This window comes from Castor canadensis, chromosome 1 (genome assembly GCF_047511655.1).
Source record: "Castor canadensis chromosome 1, mCasCan1.hap1v2, whole genome shotgun sequence".
NCBI classification, from domain to species: Eukaryota; Metazoa; Chordata; class Mammalia; order Rodentia; family Castoridae; genus Castor; species Castor canadensis.
In genome coordinates this window covers 169820681-169843712 of record NC_133386.1, presented here as the reverse complement: position 1 = coordinate 169843712, position 23032 = coordinate 169820681, and the positions used below count along the sequence as shown (strand labels likewise).

The following is a 23032-nucleotide window of genomic DNA, read 5'->3' as shown; positions in this document are numbered from 1 at the left end:
ATACATATTAGTTAATATGTATTAACTAATAACCCTTCATCATTCTCCTTTATTTCCCTTCATTATTCTCCTTTATTCCCCCACCCTCATTAGAATAGTTTCAACTGTTTTCATTTCAATAGTTTCAACTATTTCAATAGTTTTATTTTTACATTTTCATACATGAGTGCATAATATTTCCACTCTATTTACCCTCCTACGCCCTTTATGGGAAAATGAGCATAAGTTATAAGAAAATACTATGCACACAGATGAACAACTTGAGCATCCTCAGTTTTTTTATTCATTGGGAGCTTAGAACTAATTCCATACAGCTTCTGAGAGATGATTATGTATTCTAGCTGTAAGATTTTTAAAAAAATTATATAGTGTCTATAAAGTCTCCTAGAGATGCTCTATTTATAAAATGATTTTATATTAATATATTTCATTTTATGAACACTATAATCATATGATGGTCTTATGTAATGTTTTGATATTTTGAAGCCATAAGAAATGTAATTTGTCACACAGATACAAGTTTAAAGCCTGTGAAGTGTTAGGTTTAAAGTAGAGATTTTGGTTTTTGAGTTCTTACATTTTCCCCTTTCATTATATTTACATTAGAAATGTAATATTGAAATACAGTTTTTTTACTTAAAGGGAAAATATCAACTTACTATAGAAATAAAAGAGAAAGAAATAGAAGGATTGAAGGAAACAGTAAAAGCATTACAGGTGAGTAACTTTGTATGTAGCTTTAAAAGAATTTTCTATTTTAGTATTGTATCAGTAAAGCACCATTAAACATGTAGGCAAGCAAAGCAAAACTGATGAAAGTTGTATTATAATGTATAATTTAATACTTTTTTCCTGAGAGATTTAAATTTCAAATTAGGATTCTTGCCTGATTATCATCTATTTTAAAAACATTTAGGTAACTTCCATTATTTCTTATAGTAATATAGTTAAGTAGATAAGATTTTTAGTACTTTATACACAAGGAAAACAAGTGAGGCTTATATAATTTATTCACCATGGTCCTAAAAAATTAAGATAAAATAGCATTAATTGAATCCTTACTGTGTGTTAAGTATTGTGCTTATTTTCTACAAATGCAAAGCCTAAGCAAGTATCATTTTGCCCTTCAATTGTTCATAGTCTGATAGAGAATACAGAAGTCAGATAGTGGTGATTCATTCAATATGTATTTATCAAAGTTCTGCTATATGCCCAACATTTTTCTCAGCACTGAGGATACACAATGAGGAAAAAGGCAAAAATCTCTGTCCTTATGGAGCATACAAAAAATAAAATGATGTTAAAAACTGAAATAAAGATTATTGGGGAAGAAATGGTCTCATGATTTCAATATATTAGCCTATACATAATATTAATTGCAAGGAACAAGATACATTTTTACAATTGAAGGATCCTGCGGATCATGACTTTAATCATGTAATCAAATGTGCCATTGTTAATAATGACTACAATATTTCCATGGGTTCACAGTTACTGTGCAGTAAGGAGTATATAACTTTACCTCTGTAATTTTCTTGCCCCAAAATTAACCCAGTCTAATACTAAAGAAACAATGAGACACAGTCATAATGTGGGATATCCTATAAGAAAACAGGCTTCGAATATTCAAAAACTTCAAGCTGAGCATAGTGGTGAATGCCTGTAATTCTAGCACTTGAGAGTCTGAGTCAGAAAGATCATGAGTTTGAGATCAGCCTGAGCTACATAGCCAGATGCTTTCTTAAAAAAATTAAACAAAACCAAAGAACTTCATCATCATGAAAAACAAACAAACAGAGCAAAACAGAAAAAGAAATGGAAGCTATTTTTGATTAAAGAGAACAAACAGAAGCAATTGGGGACAATTTGAATAGGAATATGTACTAGATGATACTGAATTATTCTTAATTATCCTGGGAGTATTATCAATATTGTGGTTATCCAGAACAAAGTCTTTATTTTTAGAGAAGGCATGATGAAGTATTTAGGGGTAAAATTTCCTGAAAGCTGCAACTAACTTCCACATGGTTCAGAAAAAACCCAAAAAGTGTTATATATAAACACAAAGAAAAGAAAGTATGCAAAAAATATTTAAAATTAGTGAATCTGGAAGATTATTCTTAGTGGGAGGGTATAAATAGATCTTGGAGGCATATGGTTTTTAAAATTTGCCTCCTTTTTTTTTCTTTATTCATTTATTCATATGTGCATACATTGTTTGGGTCATTTCTCCCCCCTGCCTCCCACCCCTGTCCATCTCCCCCGCTATCCCCCTTGCTTCCAGGCAGAACATGTTCTGCTTTTTTCTCCAGTTTTATTGAAGAGAAGACATAAGCAATAATAAGAAAGACATAGTGTTTTTGCTAGTTCAGGTAAGGACAGCTATACAGAGAGATTCCTAGTATTGCTTCCATGCACAAGTGTATTGCACCTGAATTGATTCATCTCTACCTGACCTCTTCACTACTTCCCGGTCACCTTCCCATGTTGACCTCTGTCACTTTAAGGTTACTGTATTGGCTCCTTTGCAGTGTGGACATCAAACACTTTGAAGTTTAGGGTTTTCTCCCTATCCCCATTCCTCCTGTATGTGCTCTCCCCTTGTCACGTGACCTAAGTCCAACAACATTACTTACTGCCTTTGACCTAGATCTAAAGTCCGCATATCAGAGAGAACATATGATTTTAGGATGATGTTCCATCCATTTACTTACAAATGATAAGATTTCATTCTTTCTTTCTTTCTTTATTATTCATATGTACATACAATGTTTGGGTCATTTCTACCCCCTCCCCCCATCCCCTCCCTTCTTCTCCCCACCCCCTCCTTCTCCCCCCACCCCCTGGTTACCTGGCAGAAACTATTTTGCCCTTATCTCTAATTTTGTTGTAGAGAGAGTGTAAGCAATAATAGGAAGGAACAAGGGTTTTTGCTGGTTGAGATAAAGATAGCTATACAGGGAGTTGACTCACATTGATTTCCTGTGCATGTGTATTACCTTCTAGGTTAATTCTTCTTGATCTAACTTTTTCTCTAGTTCCTGGTCCCCTTCTCCTGTTGGCCTCAGTTGCTTTAAAGTATCTGCTTTAGTTTCTCTGCGTTGAGGGCAACAAGTGCTATCTAGTTTTTTAGGTGTCTTACTATCCTAATACCTCCCTAGTGTGCTCTCGCTTTTATCATGTGCTCAAAGTCCAATCCCCTTGTTGTGTTTGCCCTTGATCTAATGTCCGCATATAAGAGAGAACATACGATTTTTGGTTTTTTGGGCCAGGCTAACCTCACTCAGAATGATGTTCTCCAATTCCAAACATTTACCAGCAAATGATAACATTTCGTTCTTCTTCATGGCTGCATAAAATTCCATTGTGTATAAAAACCACATTTTCTTAATCCATTTGTCAGTGGTGGGGCATCTTGGCTGTTTCCATAACTTGGCTATTGTGAATAGTGCCGCAATAAACATGGGTGTGCAAGTGCCTCTGGAGTAACCTGTGTCACAGTCTTTTGGGTGTATCCCCACGAGTGGTATTGCTGGATCATATGGTAGATCAATGTTTAGCTTTTTAAGTAGCCTCCAAATTTTTACCCAGAGTGGTTGTACTAGTCTACATTCCCACCAACAGTGTAAGAGGGTTCTTTTTTCCCTGCATCCTCGCCAACACATGTTAGTGGTGTTGCTAATGATGGCTATTCTAACAGGGGTGAGGTGGAATCTTACTGTGGTTTTAATTTGCATTTCCTTTATGGCTAGACATGATGAGCATTTTTTCATGGTTTTTTGGCCATTTGAATTTCTTCTTTTGAGAAAGTTCTGTTTAGTTCACTTGCCCATTTCTTTATTGGTTCATTAGTTTTGGGAGAATTTAGTTTTTTAAGTTCCCTATATATTCTGGTTATCAGTCCTTTGTCTAATGTGTGGCTGGAAAATATTTTCTCCCACTCTGTGGGTGTTCTCTTCAATTTAGAGACCATTTCTTTTGTTGAGCAGAAGCTTTTTGGTTTTATGAAGTCCCATTTATCTAATCTGCTGGGGTTCCATTGAGAAAATTCTTACCTATATCTACTAATTCCAGAGTATTTCCTACTATTTCCTGTATCAACTTTAGAGTTTGTGGTCTGATATTAAGATCCTTGATCCATTTTGAGTTAATATTGGTATAGAGTGATATACATGGATCTAGTTTCAATTTTTTGCAGACTGCTAACCAGTTTTCCTTGCAGTTTTTGTTGAAGAGGCTGTCTTTTCTCCATCGTATATTTTTAGCACCTTTGTCAGAGACAAGTTGGTTATTGCTGTGTGGCTTCATATCTGGGTCCTCTATTCTGTTCCACTTGTCTTCATGTCTGTTTTTGTGCCAGTACCATGCTATTTTTATTGTTTTTGCTTTGTAATATAGTTTGAAGTCAGGTATCGTGATACCTCCTGCATTGTTCTTTTGACTGAGATTGCCTTGGCTATTCGTGGCCTCTTGTGTTTCCATATAAATTTCACGGTAGATTTTTCAATCTCTTTAATGAATGTCATTGGAATTTTGATGGGAATTGCATTAAACATGTAGATTACTTTTGGGAGTATCGACATTTTTACTATGTTGATTCTACCAATCCATAAACATGGAAGATCTCTCCACTTTCTATAGTCTTCCTCAGTCTCTTTCTTCAGAGGTTTATAGTTTTTCCTTTTAGAGGTCGTTCACATCCTTTGTTAGATTTACACCTACGTGTTTGATTTTTTTTGAGGCTATTGTAAATGGAATTGTTTTCATACATTCTTTTTCAGTTTGTTCATTATTAGTGTATAGAAATGCTAATGATTTTTCTATGTTGATTTTATATCCTGCTACCTTGCGATAGCTATTGATGGTGTCTAGGAGCTTCTGAGTAGAATTTTTTGGGTCTTTAAGGTATAGGATCATGTCGTCTGCAAATAGGGATATTTTGACAGTTTCTTTACCTATTTGTATTCCTTTTATTCCTTCTTCTTGCCTAATTGCTCTGGCTAGGAATTCCAGTACTATGGTGAATAGGAGTGGAGATAGTGGGCATCTTGTCTAGTTCCTGATTTTAGAGGGAATGGTTTCAGTTTTTCTCCATTAAGTATAATACTGGCTGTAGGTTTGTCATATATAGCTTTTATAATGTTGAGGTACTTTCCTTCTATTCCTAGTTTTCTTAGAGCTTTTATCATGAAATGGTGTTGGATCTTATCAAAGGGTTTTTCTTCATCTTTTGAGATGATCAAGTGGTTTTTGTCTTTGCTTCTGTTAATGGGGTTTATTACGTTGATTGATTTTTGTATGTTGAACCACCCCTGCATTCCTGGGATGAAGCCTACTTGGTCGTGGTAAATAATCTTTTTGATGTGTTGTTGAATTCGGTTTGCCATTATTTTGTTGAGGATTTTTGCATCAATGTTCATTAAGGAGATTGGCCTATAGTTCTCCTTTTTGGAGGTGTCTTTGCCTGGTTTTGGGATAAGTGTAATACTGGCTTCATAAAATGTGTTAGGCAGTTTTCCTTCCCTTTCTATTTCACGGAACAGTTTAAGGCAGGTTGGTATCAGTTCTTCTTTAAAGGTCTGATAGAATTCAGCAGAGAATCCATCAGGTCCTGGACTTTTCTTTTTGGGGAGACTCTTGATTGCTGCTTCAAGTTCATTTTGTGTTATAGATCTATTCAAGTGATTAATATCCTCTTGGTTCAGTTTTGGATGATCATATGTGTCTGGAAATCTGTCCATTTCTTTAAGATTTTCAAATTTATTTGAATATAGGTTCTCAAAGTAGTCTCTGATGATTTCCTCGACTTCTATGGTGTTTGTTGTTATCTCCCCTTTTGCATTCCTGATTCTACTAATTTGGGTTTTTTCTCTCCTCATTTTAGTCAGGTTTGCCAGGGGTCTGTCGATCTTGTTTATTTTTTCAAAGAACCAACTTTTTGTTTCATTGATTTTTTTGTCTGGTTTTTTTTGGTTTGTATTTCATTGATTTCAGCTTTAATTTTTATTATTTCTCTCCTTCTATTTGTTTTGGGATTTGCTTGTTCTTGTTTTTCTAGGAGTTTGAGATGTATCATTAGGTCATTGATTTGGGATCTTTCAGTCTTTTTAATATATGCATTCATGGCTATAAACTTTCCCCTCAGGACTGCCTTTGCTGTGTTCCATAGGTTCCAGTAGGTTGTGTTTTCATTTTCATTGACTTCCAGGAACTTTTTAATTTCTTCTTTTATTTCATCAATGACCCATTGTTCATTAAGTAATGAGTTATTCAGTTTCCAGCTGTTTGCATGTTTTTTGTCTTTACTTTTGTTGTTGAGTTCTAGTTTTACTGCATTGTGATCAGATAGAATACATGGTATGATTTCTATTTTCTTATATTTGCTGAGGCTTGCTTTGTGCCCTAGGATATGATCTATTTTGGAGAAGGTTCCATGGGCTGCTGAGAAGAGTGTTTATTGTGTAGAAGTTGGATGAAATGTTCTGTAGACATCAAGTAGGTCCATTTATCTGTGGTATATTTTAGATCTTGGATTTCTTTATTGATTTTTTGTTTGGATGACCTATCTATTGATGATAATGGGGTGTTAAAATCTCCCACGACCACTGTTTTGGAGTTAGTATATGCTTTTAGGTCCTTCAGGGTATGTTGGATGAAATTGAGTGCATGACACTGGGTGCATATAGGTTGATAATTGTTGTTTCCTTTTGGTCTATTTCCCCTTTTATTAGTATGGAATGTCCTTCTTTATCTCGTTTGATCAGTGTAAGTTTGAAGTCTACTTTGTCAGAGATAAGTATTGCTACTCCTGCCTGTTTTTTGGGGCCATTGGCTTGGTAAATCTTCTTTCAGCCTTTTATCCTAAGCCTATGCTTATTTTTGTCGGTGAGATGGGTCTCCTGTAAGCAACAAATTGTTGGATCTTCCTTTTTAATCCATTTTGTCAAATGGTGCCTTTTGATGGGGGAATTAAGTCCGTTAACATTAAGTGTTAGTACTGATAGGTATGTGGTGATTCCTGCCATTTAGTTGTCTTAGTTGTTTGAAGGTTTGATTATGTGTACCTAAGGTGAGGTTACTCTCTACTTTCTAGCTTTTTCTTTTCCTGTGGTTTGGTGCTGCCTGCCCTTTCATGGTTATGTTGGGTTTCACCTTCTGTGTGCAGAATCCCTTGAAGAATCCTTTGTAGTGGTGGCTTTGTGGTCACATATTGTTTTAGTTTCTGCTTATCATGGAAGACTTTTATTGCTCCATCTATTTTGAATGATAGTTTTGCTGGGTGAGTATCCTGGGGTTGAAGTTATTTTCATTCAGTGCCCAGAATATCTCACCCCAAGCTCTTCTTGCTTTTAATGTTTCTGTTGAGAAGTCTGTTGTGATTTTGATGGGTTTGCCTTTGTATGTTATTTGTTTTTTCTCTCTTACAGCCTTCAATATTCTTTCCCTAGTTTCTGTACTTGTTGTTTTAATGATGATATGTCGTGGGGTAGTTCTATTTTGATTTGGTCTGTTGGTGTTCTGGAGGCCTCTTGCATCTGTATGGAATATCTTTCTCTAGATTTGGGAAATTTTCTGTTATTATTTTGTTGAATATATTACACATTCCTTTTGCTTGCACCTCTTCTCCTTCTTCAATGCCCATGATTCTTAGGTTTGGTCTGTTGATGGAGTCGGTGAGTTCTTGCATTTTTTTCCACAGGTCTTAGTTGTTTAATTAATAGTTCTTCGGTTTTTCCTTTAATTACCATTTCATCTTCAAGTTCTGAGATTCTGTCTTCTGTTTGTTCTATTCTGCTGGATTTGCCTTCCATTTTGTTTTGCAATTCTGTTTCGTTCTTTTTTCTGAGGTTTTCCATATTCTGAGTCCCTTCCTCTTTAATGTTGTCTATTTTTGTCCTGAATTCATTTATCTCTTTATTAATCGTGTTCTCTGTTTCACTTTGGTGTTTATACAGTGCTTCTATGGTTTCCTTTATTTATTCTTTTGCTTTTTCAAATTCTGTATTTTTGTTGTCTTGGAATTTCTTGAGTGTCTCCTGTACATTTTGGTTGACCATATGTAGTATCATCTCTATAAAATTCTCATTGATTACCTGTAGTATTTTTTCTTTTAAAGTGTTCTTGTGGGCTTCATTGGGTTCTTTGGCATAGTTTATCTTCATTTTGTTGGAGTCTGGATCTGTGTATCTGTTTTCTTCATTCCCCTCTGGTTCCTGTACTAATTTTTTGCTGTGGGGAAACTGGTTTCCCTGTTTTTTCTGTCTTCCCATTGCCCTTTGTGTTGTCATTGTCCCTGTACTGTGTGCAATTAAGTATTTTCTAGCTTGTAATAATGATAATGGTGATATTTAGATTGGAAGGGTGAGAGGAGATGGAAAGCAAAGAAGTTAAAGAAAAAGGGAAAAACAAAGAAGTAGAAAAAAACAAGCAACAAAAAAGTTTCAAAGATATAAACAGGGAGAGATAGTGTACTAATCAACAGTAAGCTGAACAGGCATTGGAGAGACTGAAAAAGGATTGAAAATAAAAAATAAAAAATAAAATTAAAAAAAAAATGAAAAAAGAAAAAATACATATAAAAGCCTCCAAGTTCAAATGCAGTAAAGTTCAGTCTTAATAATTTTGGTGTTCGTCCCTCAGCCTCCAATCCTGGAGATGGTGTCTCAGAAGTAGTTCTATCGTTGTCTTATCAAAGAGGAACAAAAACCAAACCAAACAAAACAAAACAGCACAAAACAAACAAACAAAAAACCCCACAAAGTGTCCCAAGTTCAAATGCAGTACAGTTTCAATAAGTTTTTCAGCATGCAGGTGTAGTTTGGTTATTGTCTCATCAAAGGGAGAGAGAAAATAAAAAGAGTCTGGAGACTGTTCTGTGAATGGCTATCTGTGGCTCTGGCTCACCTGCTGGCTGCTGTCAGTCTGCTGTTGCTGGAGGCTTCATTTATGCAGATCTCAGGAGTGAGCTTAACACTCCTGGCCCCGCAAGCTTTGTTTACTCAGAGTTCTCATGGGCGTGGTGCCACTGCTGCAAGCTTTCCCCTTTCCAAGCACCCTGGGGGAGGTGACATTGCACCCGCTTTCTTAGGCCTGAGTGTTTATTTACAGTTCACATGGGAGGTGGGTCTTCCCCCTTCTCCTGTGGAGTGTTCCTCCCACTGCCACTTTTACAAGCTTTCCTGCTCCTGATTGCTGGGCATGTGCTGCCGCTCCTGTCTTCTCCAGCTGGCTTGCGAGGGATTTCCCCTCCCCCACTCTTCAGCACTCAGGGCGCCCTGCCCTCTTTGCTACCTGTCTTTTTTGTTGTTATTGCTTATTATTCAGTTTCTCTTTTTGATCCCTGGTTGGGGGTCGGTCTGTCCAGGGAGCTATGCTGATCTGGTCCAGGATTGTGTGGGAGTCCCTCATACTGCTTAGCTCACCTTGTGGTTCACGTCTTCCCAAGCCATCTGGGCACTGGTGTCTGGCAGTGGCACAGGAACGCTCCTGGTTTCTTCATTTAACTTGAAGTGGAGATGCTATGCGCAGGCTGGAGGTGTGGAGGAGTCAAAGTTTTGCCTCTTCTGGGTGGTTTTTCCTGTAAGGTGTATCTCCAGCATCTCTCCAAGATTTTACTTTAGGAGGCATGCTTTCTGCTTCCTCCCTCTAGCTGCCATCTTGGAATTCCATTGTCTCATTCTTCTTTATGGCTGAGTAAAATTCCATTGTGTATAAATACCACATTTTCTGAACCCATTCGTCTGTAGTGGGGCATCTGGGCTGTTTCCATAACTTGGCTATTGTGAATAGCGCTGTAATAAACATGGGTATGCAGTGCCTTTGGAGTAACCTGAGTCACATTCCTTTGGGTATATCCCTAGGAGTGGGATTCCTGGATCATATTGCAGATCTATGTTTAGTTTTTTAAGAAGCCTCCATAAAGTTTTCCAGAGTGGTGTACTAGCTTGATTCCCACCAGCAGTGTACGAGGCTTCCTTTTTCCCCACATCCTCGCCAACACCTGTTGTTGGTGGTGTTTTTGATGATAGCTATTCTAATGGGTGAAGTGGGATCTTAGTTTGGTTTTGATTTGCATTTCCTTTATGGCCAGAGATGGTGAGCATTTTTTCATGTGTTTTTTTGCCATTTGAATTTCTTATTTTTAAAAAGTTCTGTATAGTTCAGTTGCTCATTTCTTTATTGGTTCATTGATTTTGGGAGAGTTTAGTTTTTTGAGCTCCCTGTATATTCTGATTATCAGTCCTTTGTCTGATGTATAGCTGGCAACTGTATTCTCCCAGTCTGTGGGTGGTCTCTTCATTTTAGAGACCATTTCCTTTGTTGTGCAGAAGCTTTCTTAATTTTATAAAGTGCCATTTGTCTGTCCTTTCTGTTAGTGCTGAGCTGCTGGGGTTCTTTTGAGGAAGTCCTTGCCTGTACTTATTGCTTCCAGAGTGTTTCCTGCTCTTTCCTGTAGTAACTTAAGAGTTTCAGGTCTGATGTTAAGGTCCTTGATCCATTTTGAGTTGATACTAGTACAGGGTGATGAACATGGATCTAGTTTCAGTTTCTTGCAGATGGATAACCACTTTTCCCAGCAACATTTGTTGAAGAGGCTTTTTCTCCATCATATATTTTTGGTGACTTTGTCAAAAATAAGGTGGGCATAGCTATGTGGATTCATATCCACGTCCTCTATTCTGTTCCACTGGTCTTCATGTCTGTTTTTGTATCAGTACCATGCTGTTTTTATTGCTATTGCTTTGTAATATAGTTTGAAGTCAGGTATTGTGATACCTCCAGCATTGCTCTGTTTACTGAGTACTGCCTTGGCAATTTGTGGTGTCTTGTGTTTCCAGAGGAAACTTAGGGTAGATTTTTCAGTCTCAGTGATGAATGTCATTGGGACTCTGATGGGAATTGCATTAAACATGTAGATTGCTTTTGGTAGTATAGCCATTTTTACTATGTTGATTCTACCAATCCATGAGCATGGGAGAGCTTTCCACCTTCTGTAGTCTTTCTTGATCTCTTTCTTCAGGGGTTTGTAGTTCTCCTTGTAGAGGTCATTCACATCCTTTGTTAAGTTTACTCCTAGGTATTTGATTTTTTTTTGAGGTTATTGTGAAAGGAATTGTTTCCATATATTCTTCCTCAATTTGTTCATTGTTGGTATAGAAAAGCTAGTAATTTTTGTAAGTTGATTTTGTATCCTGTCACCTTGCTACAGCTGTTTATGGTGTTTAGGAGTTTTTGGGTAGAGTTTTTTGGGTCTTTAAGATACAGGATCATATTGTCTCCAAATAGGGATATTTTGACAGTTTCTTTACCTTTTTGTATTCCTTTTATTTCTTATTCTTGCCTAATTGCTCTGGCTAGGAATTCCAGGACTATGTTGAATAGGAGTAGGGATAGTGGGCACCCTTGTCTCATTTCTGATTTTAGGGGAAATTGTTTCAGTTTTTCACCATTAATATGATATTGGCTATAGGTTTGTCATATATAGACTTTACAACGTTGAGGTACATTCCTTCTATTCCTAGTTTTCTTAGAGCTTTTATCATGAAGTGGTGTTGGATCTTATCAAAGGCTTTTTCTGCATCTACTAAGATGATCAAGTGGTTTTTATCTTTGCTTCTATTAATGTGCTGTATTACATTTATAGATTTGCATATGTTGAACCACCCCTGCATCCCTAGGATGAAGCCGACTTGGTCGTGGTGAATGATCTTTCTGGTATGTTGTTGGATCTGGGTTGCCATTATTTTATTGAGGATTTTTGCATCAGTGTTCATTAAGGAGTCAGAGATCAGAAGGATCACGGTTCAAACCAGCTTGGACAAATAGTTCGCAAGACCCTATCTAGGAAAAAAGAAATCACAAAAATAGGGCTGGTGGAATGGCTCAGGGTGTGGGCCCTGAGTTAAAAATCCCAGTATCACAAAAAAAAGTTTATATAGCTATAAAGTTTAGTGATTCTTACTGTACTTGAGATATCCAGTTTAAAATAATCTTTGTAGTAGACATAGCGGTGCATGACTATAATTCCAGCAGTTGGGATGCTGAGGTAGGACAATAGAGAGTTCAAAGGCAGCCGGGGTTACATGATCAGACTCTGTCTTTTTAAAAAAAAGAATAGTCTAAAAAAGATCCCAGTAGAGGTACTTTTTTTTTGATTATTTTTTTGGGAAAAATTTTTTTTTGAAGTTTGTGTAACTGAGAGAACAGAAATTACCATTGTACCTATTATGAAAAAACACCTCTCTCTAATATGTTTTCTTTCAGTGTCTTGAACTAAGCATTACTTGCATTATTTGTTTTGCCTAACTTCTCTATTTTGTTAGATATTGAAAAATTATTACATTTTTCCTACTGAAGTGTCATTTTTCCTACTAAAATTAAACTAAAGATTAATTTTAATATAAGTACTTTGTTCTTTTAGCATTCCCTTTTAAATTGTTTCAGTTGTGCATTATATTTAATTATCTGGATAATGTAGAGAGAATTTTCAAAGCAAAAGAAATTCCTTCATATGCCTAGCCTTTGTAAGAGCTGTAAAGATTTGTTTTGCATTGTTCACCTGGTAATTTAGTATAGGCAACACATAGGGTACCTCATGGTTTGCTGAACATAAACAGAATAGAGCAATGAAGATACTTGTGATTTCCTTCCTCCCTCACCCAAAACTGAAGAAGCTTAAGTAAACTTCCTATTCATTTAAGGATCTGATACAAATCTACGAGGCAGAGAAAACCTCTTCTACAACAGGTAGCATCTTCCCTCCTTTACTATGCTGGTTACTTTTCTTTCTCCCTTTGTCTTTTAATCATGCCATATCTAACTAAGTGCTAGTTACCAGGAATAATCAGACAGTGCTCTTATTATGAAGGTCATAACCAAGGGGTTCTATTTATTGAATTCCAAAGCAAATAGAAAATTAAAACCACATACCAAGAAAAGGAATTATTTTTGTTTTTATGAGTTCTTAGAATGTGTTCCATTTCTATGTAAGCATGATACTTTGTTGATTTCAAAGGGATGAGTTAAGAGCAGAGCAACCTGTTAAATCTAAATTACTTGAGAAATAAAAGTTTGTTTATGAAAACAGTATTCCTAGAGGGCTCAATAACTTTGCTGATTGTCCTGTAGATAGTAATTAACCTGTTAATGACTTTTTACATAGTCTTGTGGTAAGACACTTTCTTCCTGAACTTCAGTTTTCCTTTAGGTAAAATGAGGAAATTGAATTACATTCAGCATTTCCCAAACAAGACCATTTTGTGAAGCAATAACATACATACATTCTCTACCCAGAATAGGAGGAGTGAGTAAGTAAAGGAGTAGATTTCATTAACTTTCCCAGAAGAAGCAGTAGTAAGAAAGGGTGGGTAGAACACTGTAAAAATGGGAGTAATGAGGAAGATGATCTTTAAAGCTGTTATTTCAGTTTTATCACTAAAGTTACTGAATTTATAGGATGTAATATACTAATTCTTCTTGTAGAACTGAAGATATATTTAATAAATAATGTACATTATTTCTGCTACTAAAGCCTAATAGGTCTCATCTAATCACATTCACAAAAGAGAACTAAATTTCTGGAGCTTTGAGTGTATATATATGTTTATGCATTCAAGGTAATTCTTAGACATTTGAGCAATTTTATAGCCTGGAGGAGGATAGTAGGGCAAGTAACAACAAAATTAAGGTCTCAGAGTTGAGAAGGTGAAAAAGGCATCCTCATAAGCAAGTGGTACTGAAACAACTGGATATCTATATTAAAACTGATTCTGGACATAGACTTAACACTTGTCATGAAAATTAACTCAAAGTAGATCTTAGACCAAAATGTAAAGCACAAAACTTCTAGAAGTTAACAGCAAATCTAGATAACCATAGGTTTAGAGATGACTTGTTAGATCAAAGGCATGATCCATGTCTAGCTGATAGGCTAGACTTCATTAAAATTAAAAACTTATCTCCAAAAGACATTGTCAAGAGAATGAAAGACAAGCTACAGCCTAGGAGAAAATATTTGCAAAAGGCTCATCTGAAAAAGGGGTGCTACCCAAAATATTCAAAGGACTCTTTAAAACTCAACAATAATTAATAAATAAAAAATGTGCCAAAGATCTTAACAGAATCCTTACTAAAAAATGTACATACAGATGGCATATAATAAATATATGAAGAGATGCTCCACATCATATGTCACCAGGGAAATGCAAATTAAAACTGCAAAATTAGCACCAGACACCAATTACAATAACTAAAATACAGAACACAGATACCACCAAACAGTGGTGAGGATGGGGAACAACAGGAAGTTTCATTTATTGCTGGTGGGAATGAAAATGGTACACACTGGGATACAGTTTGGCTGTTTCTTAACAAAATTAAAGAGGCATGATGTAGCAGTCATGCTACTTGACATTTTACTCAAAGGAGTTGAAAACTCATGTCCACACTATAACTCACATACAGGTATTTATAGTAGCTTTATTCATATTCCAAAACTTGGAAGCAATCACGATGTCTTTTGGAAGGTGACTGGATAAACTGTGGTATATCCAGGCAATTAAATATTCAGTGTTAAAAGAAACAAGCTGTCAAGTTATGACAAGACATTGAAGAACCTTAAATAAATATTACTAAGTGAAAGAAGCTGATCTGGAAAAGCTGTAGGATTCTAACTATATGACATTCTGGAAAAGGTAAGCTATGGAGACTAAAAAGATCAGTAGTTGTCAATGGTTAGGAAAGAGGAAAGGATTAAGAGGCAGAGCAGAGAGCTTTTTAGATAGTGAAAATACTTTGTATGTTAGTATATTGGCAGATACATTTGTCAAAAGCCATAGAATGTATGTCACCAAGAATGAACCCTAATGTAATCTGTGGACTTCCAGTGATGATGTGTCAGTGTAGGTTCAGTAATGTACCATTGTGGTGGGAGATGTTGATAATGGGAGAAGTTATGTGTGAGGGCAGAGAGTCTGTCTCCGTACTTTCCACTCAGTTTTCCTGTGAATCTAAATTTGCTCTGAACAAATCATTCTTAGACCTACAGCTTTCTGAATGGAATTATAATAATTTTATTTATTTATTTACCAGTTCTAGGGTTTGAACTCAGGGCCTTGAGCTTGCTAGGCAGGTGCTCTGCCACTAGAGTAACACCTCCAGCCCTTTTTGTTTGTTGTTTTCTAGATAGGGTCTTGCGCTTTTTACCAGCCTTGGATTGTGATCTTTCTGTTAGCAATGTCTGTCTGCTGATTCTTCCTCAATATAGATCTTTCTTTTTAATGTGGTTCAGAAAGTTTAAATTGTGATCCCCTCTTCAGTGAAGGTTGTATTTTTCTGATGAAATTGTGTTGTAGAATTCTTTCTATAGAACTCTTCTATATTTGCTTCTGTTCTGAACTTCAAAGTTTTAGTGATCAGTTTTCAGTTGTACTGTTAATTTATCATCTTAGGATGTACACAGCATGCAGGAAATCTATAGTAGACCATCATACCCTTTTGTACTATATGTTTACATTTTACAATTTCTCAGGGGATAATTTTTATTTTTGACCTAGAGATCCAGGTAAAACTAAGCTTTCTTTTTGGTGGTGGGTTGAGTTTGAGGTTTTCTAGTCTTTCTTTCTCAGAGTTAGCAGCTTTCCTACAGTCCTTTCTTTACACTATAGTGTTCTAGATTTCTTGGCTTTGTGTCCATATGGCTATTAAAAGTCTAAAAACCACTTGCATACTTACCACTCTGACTTTGTGTTTCCTTTTTTTTTTCTGGAATATAGGAATTTCCCTTCCTTTTCTTTTGACCTTTAACTACATATTAAACTTATTATTGATACTATATTTTTCAAATATTTTAAATTAGTCCTTAAATGTTAAATCAGTGTTTTTTAAATGACTGATTTTTTTTGTTTTGTGCACCTGCCAAGCAAGCATGAGGCCCTGAGCTCAAATTCCAGAACTGCCAAAAATGCCAAAATAACATAAATAAATAAAACAAAACAAGCTCAAATTATGGAGAAGTTGGGAGCACAATACATAGAACTTACTTTTTCTCAATAATTTGCGAGTAATTTGCCAATCTGATGCTCTGTCACCCCTTACTATCGAATATCTTCCTTACAATCAAGGACATTGTCCTGTAAAATCATAACCTAGCCAATCAAAATCAGGAGGCTAACATTGATACCTAACTGTAATTTTCAGAACCCATTCAGGTTTCACCAGTTGTCCCAATAAAATATATTGCAGTGAAAGGATATAGTTTAGAATCCCATGTTATAGTTAGTTGTCATAGTGCCTTAACCTCTTCCAGTTTGGAAGAATTTCCTAGTCTTTGCTTGATTTTTATGACATGCATGCTCTGAAGATTACAGACCAGTTACTTTGAGGAATGTTCCTTAATTTCTTTATGTACAGCGTTTCTTCCTGGTTATATTCAGTTTATGTAACCCTGGCAGGACCATCAGAGAAGTAACACTGTGTTCTTATTTTTGAATTATATTATATAGTTTATGCTTTTATTTTGTTTTGTTATTGATAGTGTTCATTTAGTGTCTTAACAAATTTCTCCTCTGTAAAGTTACTTTTTCCCCTTTGTAATTAGAGTATTTTATAGGAAGGTACTTTAAAACTGTATCAATATCTCATTTCTTATTAAGCTTTCAATAGTTATTTTTATCTCAGTATAGACTCACAGTTTCTTACTTTGTTCAATATGTTAAAACCTGTTTATCTGTCTACCCATCTATATTTGTCTGTCTTTCTATCTATCTATCCATGACTGATCTGCAGTGCTAAGCAAGTACTCGACCACTAAGCTATATCCCCAGCCTCATTATTTTTTTGACCAATTATTATTGGTTTGGCCCAAGTGGAAGTCTATTTAAGCTGACTTTTTAGTCTTTTTCACATGTCTTCATCGTCCTTTTAGTATTTCCCTGCTTTTACATAAAAATAAAATATGCCAGGATGACCTTGTATGTTACCCTATCTTGCCCTGGAATAAATCATTTCTCCATGTTGAAATGGTTCCTGTTAGTGGACCATTGATATGGAGAAGACAAGATCTGGGCACTGTTACATGTTACTATTAGGATATCACTTCTCTCAGGCCCTCTGAAAAGAATTAGGAAATATGCATATCACTTAAACATATACACATTTACATTTGGCTTTATTTCTATGTCTATGTCTATTGAAAACAACTAACTCACATCATGTCCAATTTTGGTTTTGAACCACAAAGGTCATTTTAATTAATTTGCTTCCTGTATTTATAACTTTCTTCTCTTTCAGTGAGGAATTTGACTTTCATTATTGTTAATATTTATTTACTTATTTGATAAATCACCCTGTATGTCACCACTTGACCATTCTGTTCTTTCATGTGGATGCCTTCCTTTTTCTGTGTGGTTTCTGACATCTTAAGCAGGGTTCCCCTTAATAGGATCATCCCCCTCACCCTACTCATTATAATTTCTTTTTGTGCTGATGATGGAATCAAGGGCCTCAGACATGCTAAAGAACATGTTTTGCCACTGAACTGCATCTCTGGCTTCATCCTTATCATCTTATGATTCCCCACAGTAGACTGTCCTCCTCTTCTATGGGGAATCCTTTTTTTTCTCACTTATGCCTAATATCCTGTTCTAGAATGATACAGCCATGATTCCCTTTCCACTGCTTCACAGATCCCTACCTTGTTCTGCCTTATCTGCAGGACTGAATTGGTCAGGAAGAGGAAAGGGTTAAATGCTTTTAGAATTGTATTTTAGGGGTCTTTATTTCCAAGTATCATAAATCTGATTAATGGAAAATTAGTAGGAAAATAAGGGTTGCTCTAAAGAAGTAGGCTTTTTAGCCAACTTAAAGTTTTCCATAAACTAAAGGATAACTATAATATCTATATGCCATCTTAGCAATTGCCTTTTATAGTTATCAGTATACTTTTTTCCTGTCCTAGAAAGATGCCTGTACCTGATACTATAAACCAATTTGCATGTGTTTTTTGTTTTTATTTTTATTTATTTATTTATTTTTCTTTTATTATTCATATGTGCATACAAGGCTTGGGTCATTTCTCCCCCCTGCCCCCACCCCCTCCCTTACCACCCACTCCGCCCCCTCCCTCTCCCCCCCACCCCCTCAATACCCAGCAGAAACTATTTTGCCCTTATCTCTAATTTTGTTGAAGAGAGAGTATAAGCAATAATAGGAAGGAACAAGGGGTTTTGCTGGTTGAGATAAGGATAGCTATACAGGGCATTGACTCACATTGATTTCCTGTGCGTGGGTGTTACCTTCTAGGGTAATTCTTTTTGATCTAACCTTTTCTCTAGTACCTGGTCCCCTTTTCCTATTGGCCTCAGTTGCTTTTAAGGTATCTGCTTTAGTTTCTCTGCATTAAGGGCAACAAATGCTAGCTAGTTTTTTAGGTGTCTTACCTATCCTCACCCCTGCCTTGTGTGCTCTCGCTTTTATCATGTGCTCAAAGTCCAATCCCATTGTTGTGTTTGCCCTTGATCTAATGTCCACATATGAGGGAAAACATACGATTTTTGGTCTTTTGAGCCAGGCTAACCTCACTCAGAATGATGTTCTCCAATTCCAAACATTTACCAGCGAATGATAACATTTCATTCTTCTTCATGGCTGCATAAAATTCCATTGTATATAGATACCACATTTTCTTAATCCACTTGTCAGTGGTGGGGCATCTTGGCTGTTTCCATAACTTGGCTATTGTGAATAGTGCCGCAATAAACATGGGTGTGCAGGTGCCTCTGGAGTAACCTGTGTCACAGTCTTTTGGGTATATCTGTATGTGTTTTTTAGAATTAAAAAATAAAACATGGCTGGTTCCAGTGGCTCAACCTGTAATTATAGCTACTCAGGAGGCAGAGATCAGCAGGATCGCAGTTCAAAGCCAGCCATGGGGAAATAGTTCATGAGACCCCATCTTGAAAAAAAAACCCCATCACAAAAAGGGCTGGTGGAGTTGTTCAAGGTGTAGGTCCTGAGTTCAAGCCCCAATACTGCCAAAACAACAACAAAAAACCCCAGTAAATGTAGCATCCAGCTGAGCACAGTGGCTCATGCCTATAATGTCAGCTGTTCTTGGAGGTAGGAGATCAAGAAGAATATGGTTCAAGGTCAGCAGGCATGAAGTTACCAAGAACTGATCTCAAGAAATAAGCCAGGCTTGGTAGTACATGCCTGTAATCTCAGCTACCTGGGAGGCCATAGGTAAGAGGATTGTAGTCTGATACTGGATCCAGGCAGAAATGGTGAGACCCTATCTGAAAAATAACAAAGCAAAAAAAAAAAAAATGGGGCTGGGACATGGTTTAAGTGGAAGAGTAAGTTTGAGGCCCCAAATTCAAACCCTAGTACACCTCTCCTAAATATATATAGCATCTATAAAAAAATATCGCATGTCAGTCTAACTATATTATTTTCAAATTTTACTGTGTCAGAAAAGTAACCCCTTGGTAGTTTCATAAACTGGGAAGTGTTCTAGACATGTTGATAAAATACAGCTGTGGGTTGTAATTCAGTAAGTATAAAATGCGAAGTATAATCTCTGAGGAATGGTGGTCTGAAAAAATTTGAAACTTTGCTGTAGATGTATTAGTTTTATCTCTGGTTAATGGTAGCAGATAATATTCCAGAGTAGACTGACAGCCTTCTGAATTTTGTCTTTTGAATTTTTTTCATATTTAAAAAAAGACTTCTTTTGCTTTGATTTTGTTCTGTATATATTAGAAAATCCTCTCATCTTGTCCAGGCTCATGTCTTTAAAATGGGACACATACAGATGTTCCAAGTATATTACTTTAACCCTAATCCAGCCTGCGTTAACTATTTGGTATCTGCTTGAATGTCTAAAAGGCATCTCAAACTTGACATGTTTAAAATCAAGTTCCTAAAGTTCCTTTTCTGAAAACTAGCTGCTGCTTTAATCTTATCCATCTTGGTTAATGACAGCTTCCTTTTTTCTAGTTGTATACATTTTCAGCTCTTTCTTTAGGACATATCTCTCAGGGGTTGGAGTTGTGGCTCAAGTGGTAGAGTGCCTGCCTAGCAAGTGCTAGGCCCTGAGTTCAAACCCCAGTACTACCAAAAGAAAAAATAAGAGGTTTCCCAGGACATGTCTAGTATCTAACCACACCTCACTATGTCTGCTAGTAACACCTTAATTATCCCTTTTCATCTAGCTTATTACTATAGCCTAAAAGATGGTTTTCCTGGCATGGTTTCTGTTCCCTTCTAGTGTTAAAATAAATTAGTTGACCTCTTAAAAAAGTTAGTCAACCTATGTTACAGTTGTGCTTGGAACTCTGTAGTGGCTTTATGTCTCATTCAGTGTAAAAACCTAAATCCCTATATCACATATTACAAGACCTACAATGATTTGGGGCCCTTCAGCCTTCTCTTAACTGTCTGTGAACTTATCTTTAACTGTTCTTCCACTATTTACTCCTTTCTTGACCCATAGGCTTCCTTCTTGTTCTTTGAACACACTAGGTGTTGTCCCTATTAGGGCCCTTATACTTGCTGAAATACTCTTCCTTCTAGCTAACTCTTTATTCAAAAGTTTCTATCATGGAAAGGCCTTTCCTGACCATCCTATGTAATTGCCTTCCCTGATTTATTATTTTTAAGCATTTATTAATATCTAACATGCCATATATTTTAGCTTATATTGCTTAGGTCTGTCTTCCCCAGAATTAAACTGGGCAGGATTTTTTGGGTCCAGTGTTTTACTCCCAACATCTACATTAATGATTTCCTTATAGTGATCATTCAATATTTATTGAAGAAATGATTCATGCATAACCCATCCTAGCAAATGAAATAAAATTACTAGCTCAGTCATAGCAGCAGGCTAAGAAACATATTTCATAGGAGATGTGAAGTAATTATTGCATTTTTGCTTAAAATTTAACAAGTGTAAGGTTTAATATACACACATATGAGAGAATGGGTATTTAATACATGACTGGTTGAAATTTAACTTAGTCAACCACTTTGAAGGACTATGTAACAAGTTTTAAAAACTTACAAAAATGAGCAAATCCTAGAAACCTGTATCTTGAAATTTATCCTGCTAAAATGAATAACTACAGAATTCTATATATAAGCATTTTTTATTGAAGAATAATTCATAATACTAAAGACTTGAAAACTGGATAAACCTGTAAACATGAGAGTGATTAGATAAGCTATAGTAGAGTTAAACAGTGAAATACCATGGAGCCACTAATAATATAAAAAGTTATATATTAATTTGTCATGAAAGATGTTCATTCTATATTTAATAAAAGTAAGTTACAAAATAGAACACTTATTATTATCACTTACCACTGGCTCTTTTTAAGAGTATAAATCCATAGAAGATTTGAAAGTACCAGAGTATAATAACTTATCTTTGGATTTTAAGATATTTTATTTATTTATAATGACTTTTATTCCTGTGCTTAACTAGTCTTTCAAATTTTCTTCAATAAAGAGCTAATATGGAGTAGTAAGCTCTCCTAGACTGCGGTCCCTACATATCTTGCTTTATTCTTTTTGTCTTAGCAGTTATCGCCCTCTGTAATACCTCTTATATTTATTGTCTATCTGCCATCACTCCCACAAGAAAGAATGCTTCTTAAAGGCAGGGACTGTTTTTGTTCATTGCTATACCCCAAGAAATTAGGAAAAATGTCTATCATATAGTAGGTATTATAAATATATGTTGAATAAGTCAGTGAATGATTATTTTTGTTACAAGGAAAGTTATTATAAATAAAATTTTGAAAAAGTCACTAAAATTGTTCATAGATGATAAATGCCAAATTTTATGTTATATAATTTTAATATTAGAAGGAACTTGTAGTAAAAAATTTTAATGAGATTTTTCCTCCCTTCATTTTTCCAGGTTTCTAAATATTCTTTCCAGAAACAAGTCAGCGAAATGGTAAGGAAATTATAAAATACATATTTTTATCACCTGGATTAGTATATAAGATGCATAGTAATACTGTGAATATAAATATGACATTTTTATTAAAAACCAGGAATGATTGAATCTGAATATTGCTGTCCTATTTGAAGGTCAGCCATAATTTCAAATGTAGTATAGCTTAAAATTACTTGCAGATTACATAGTACTAATATATATTACAAAATAAATTTTAAAATCTGTTATTTTAATAATCTTTTCCTGGTATTTATGTAGACATGTAGTTAGTTATTATAGACTGAAAAAATTAAAATGTGTTTAGTATCATTTGTGATATGGTATTTATCCTCTAGTATTCTATACTTACGATATTGTTTAGGATAACTCATTTTTTGTTCAACAAGTATTTATTTGTTAATTCCTCTTTCTGTGTATATGAAAATATTTTTCTTTTTATAGTATAACATTTTATGGGATATTAACTTTTGTATTCTCCCTTGGTAGCCCTATTTGATTGAGAAGGATTTTTTTCTGTGTGTTTGAATAAACTCCTGTATTCACTTAAATCTTCAGAAGGCTTCTTGGGTGGGTTTGTGCTATTTCATCCTTTATTCTTTGGAGTAGACTGCAAAGCAAAGTAAAATTTATTTTTGAGTATGTCTTATATATTACACAAATAAGTAAGAAATGAACAAATGCTCTTTGTGACATTAAACGTAAAAATATAAGATATTTTGCTTCTTGAAAGTGTTTTGTTGTGTTACAAAATAAAAGCTCATAGAAACATTGCTAAGCTTGATTGAATAAAAGATTGAAAATTCTGTTGCTGTTCGACTGGAAAGAATAAAGATAATATTGTCAGACTGCTTTAAACTGTGATTTTAATTAAGAAGCTGAAAAACTAGATTCCAGTTTAGCTTTAAGTACCATGACATTTGTACTGAAAGTCATTTTCAACGCTACAGTGGTTTTACACAAAATATAGTGAAATTGAATAATGTGCTCTTTGACCTGGGAGATAAGACTACAAGTTAAAGATCAAAGGCAACATAAAATGTATTTTATTTTATTACAGTTTAAAATTTCACT

At 35.4% G+C, this 23032-nt stretch overlaps 1 protein-coding gene across 24 annotated transcripts in view; it reads left to right on the top strand.

The window, feature by feature from the left end:
• Window positions 1-23032, top strand: part of Ccdc73 (coiled-coil domain containing 73) — a 141215-nt gene that overhangs the window by 61772 nt on the left and 56411 nt on the right. For 12 of the 24 annotated variants that reach the window (XM_074043771.1, XM_074043814.1, XM_074043785.1 and 9 more), the window contains 2 exons: window positions 643-717; window positions 21920-21958. In XM_074043771.1, coding sequence (XP_073899872.1) covers window positions 643-717; window positions 21920-21958 — 114 coding nt within the window. Of the gene's footprint in view, window positions 1-642; window positions 718-11644; window positions 11716-21919; window positions 21959-23032 lie in introns of all 24 variants that reach the window. The other 12 variants (XM_074043828.1, XM_074043863.1, XM_074043851.1 and 9 more) reach the window with 3 other exon arrangements.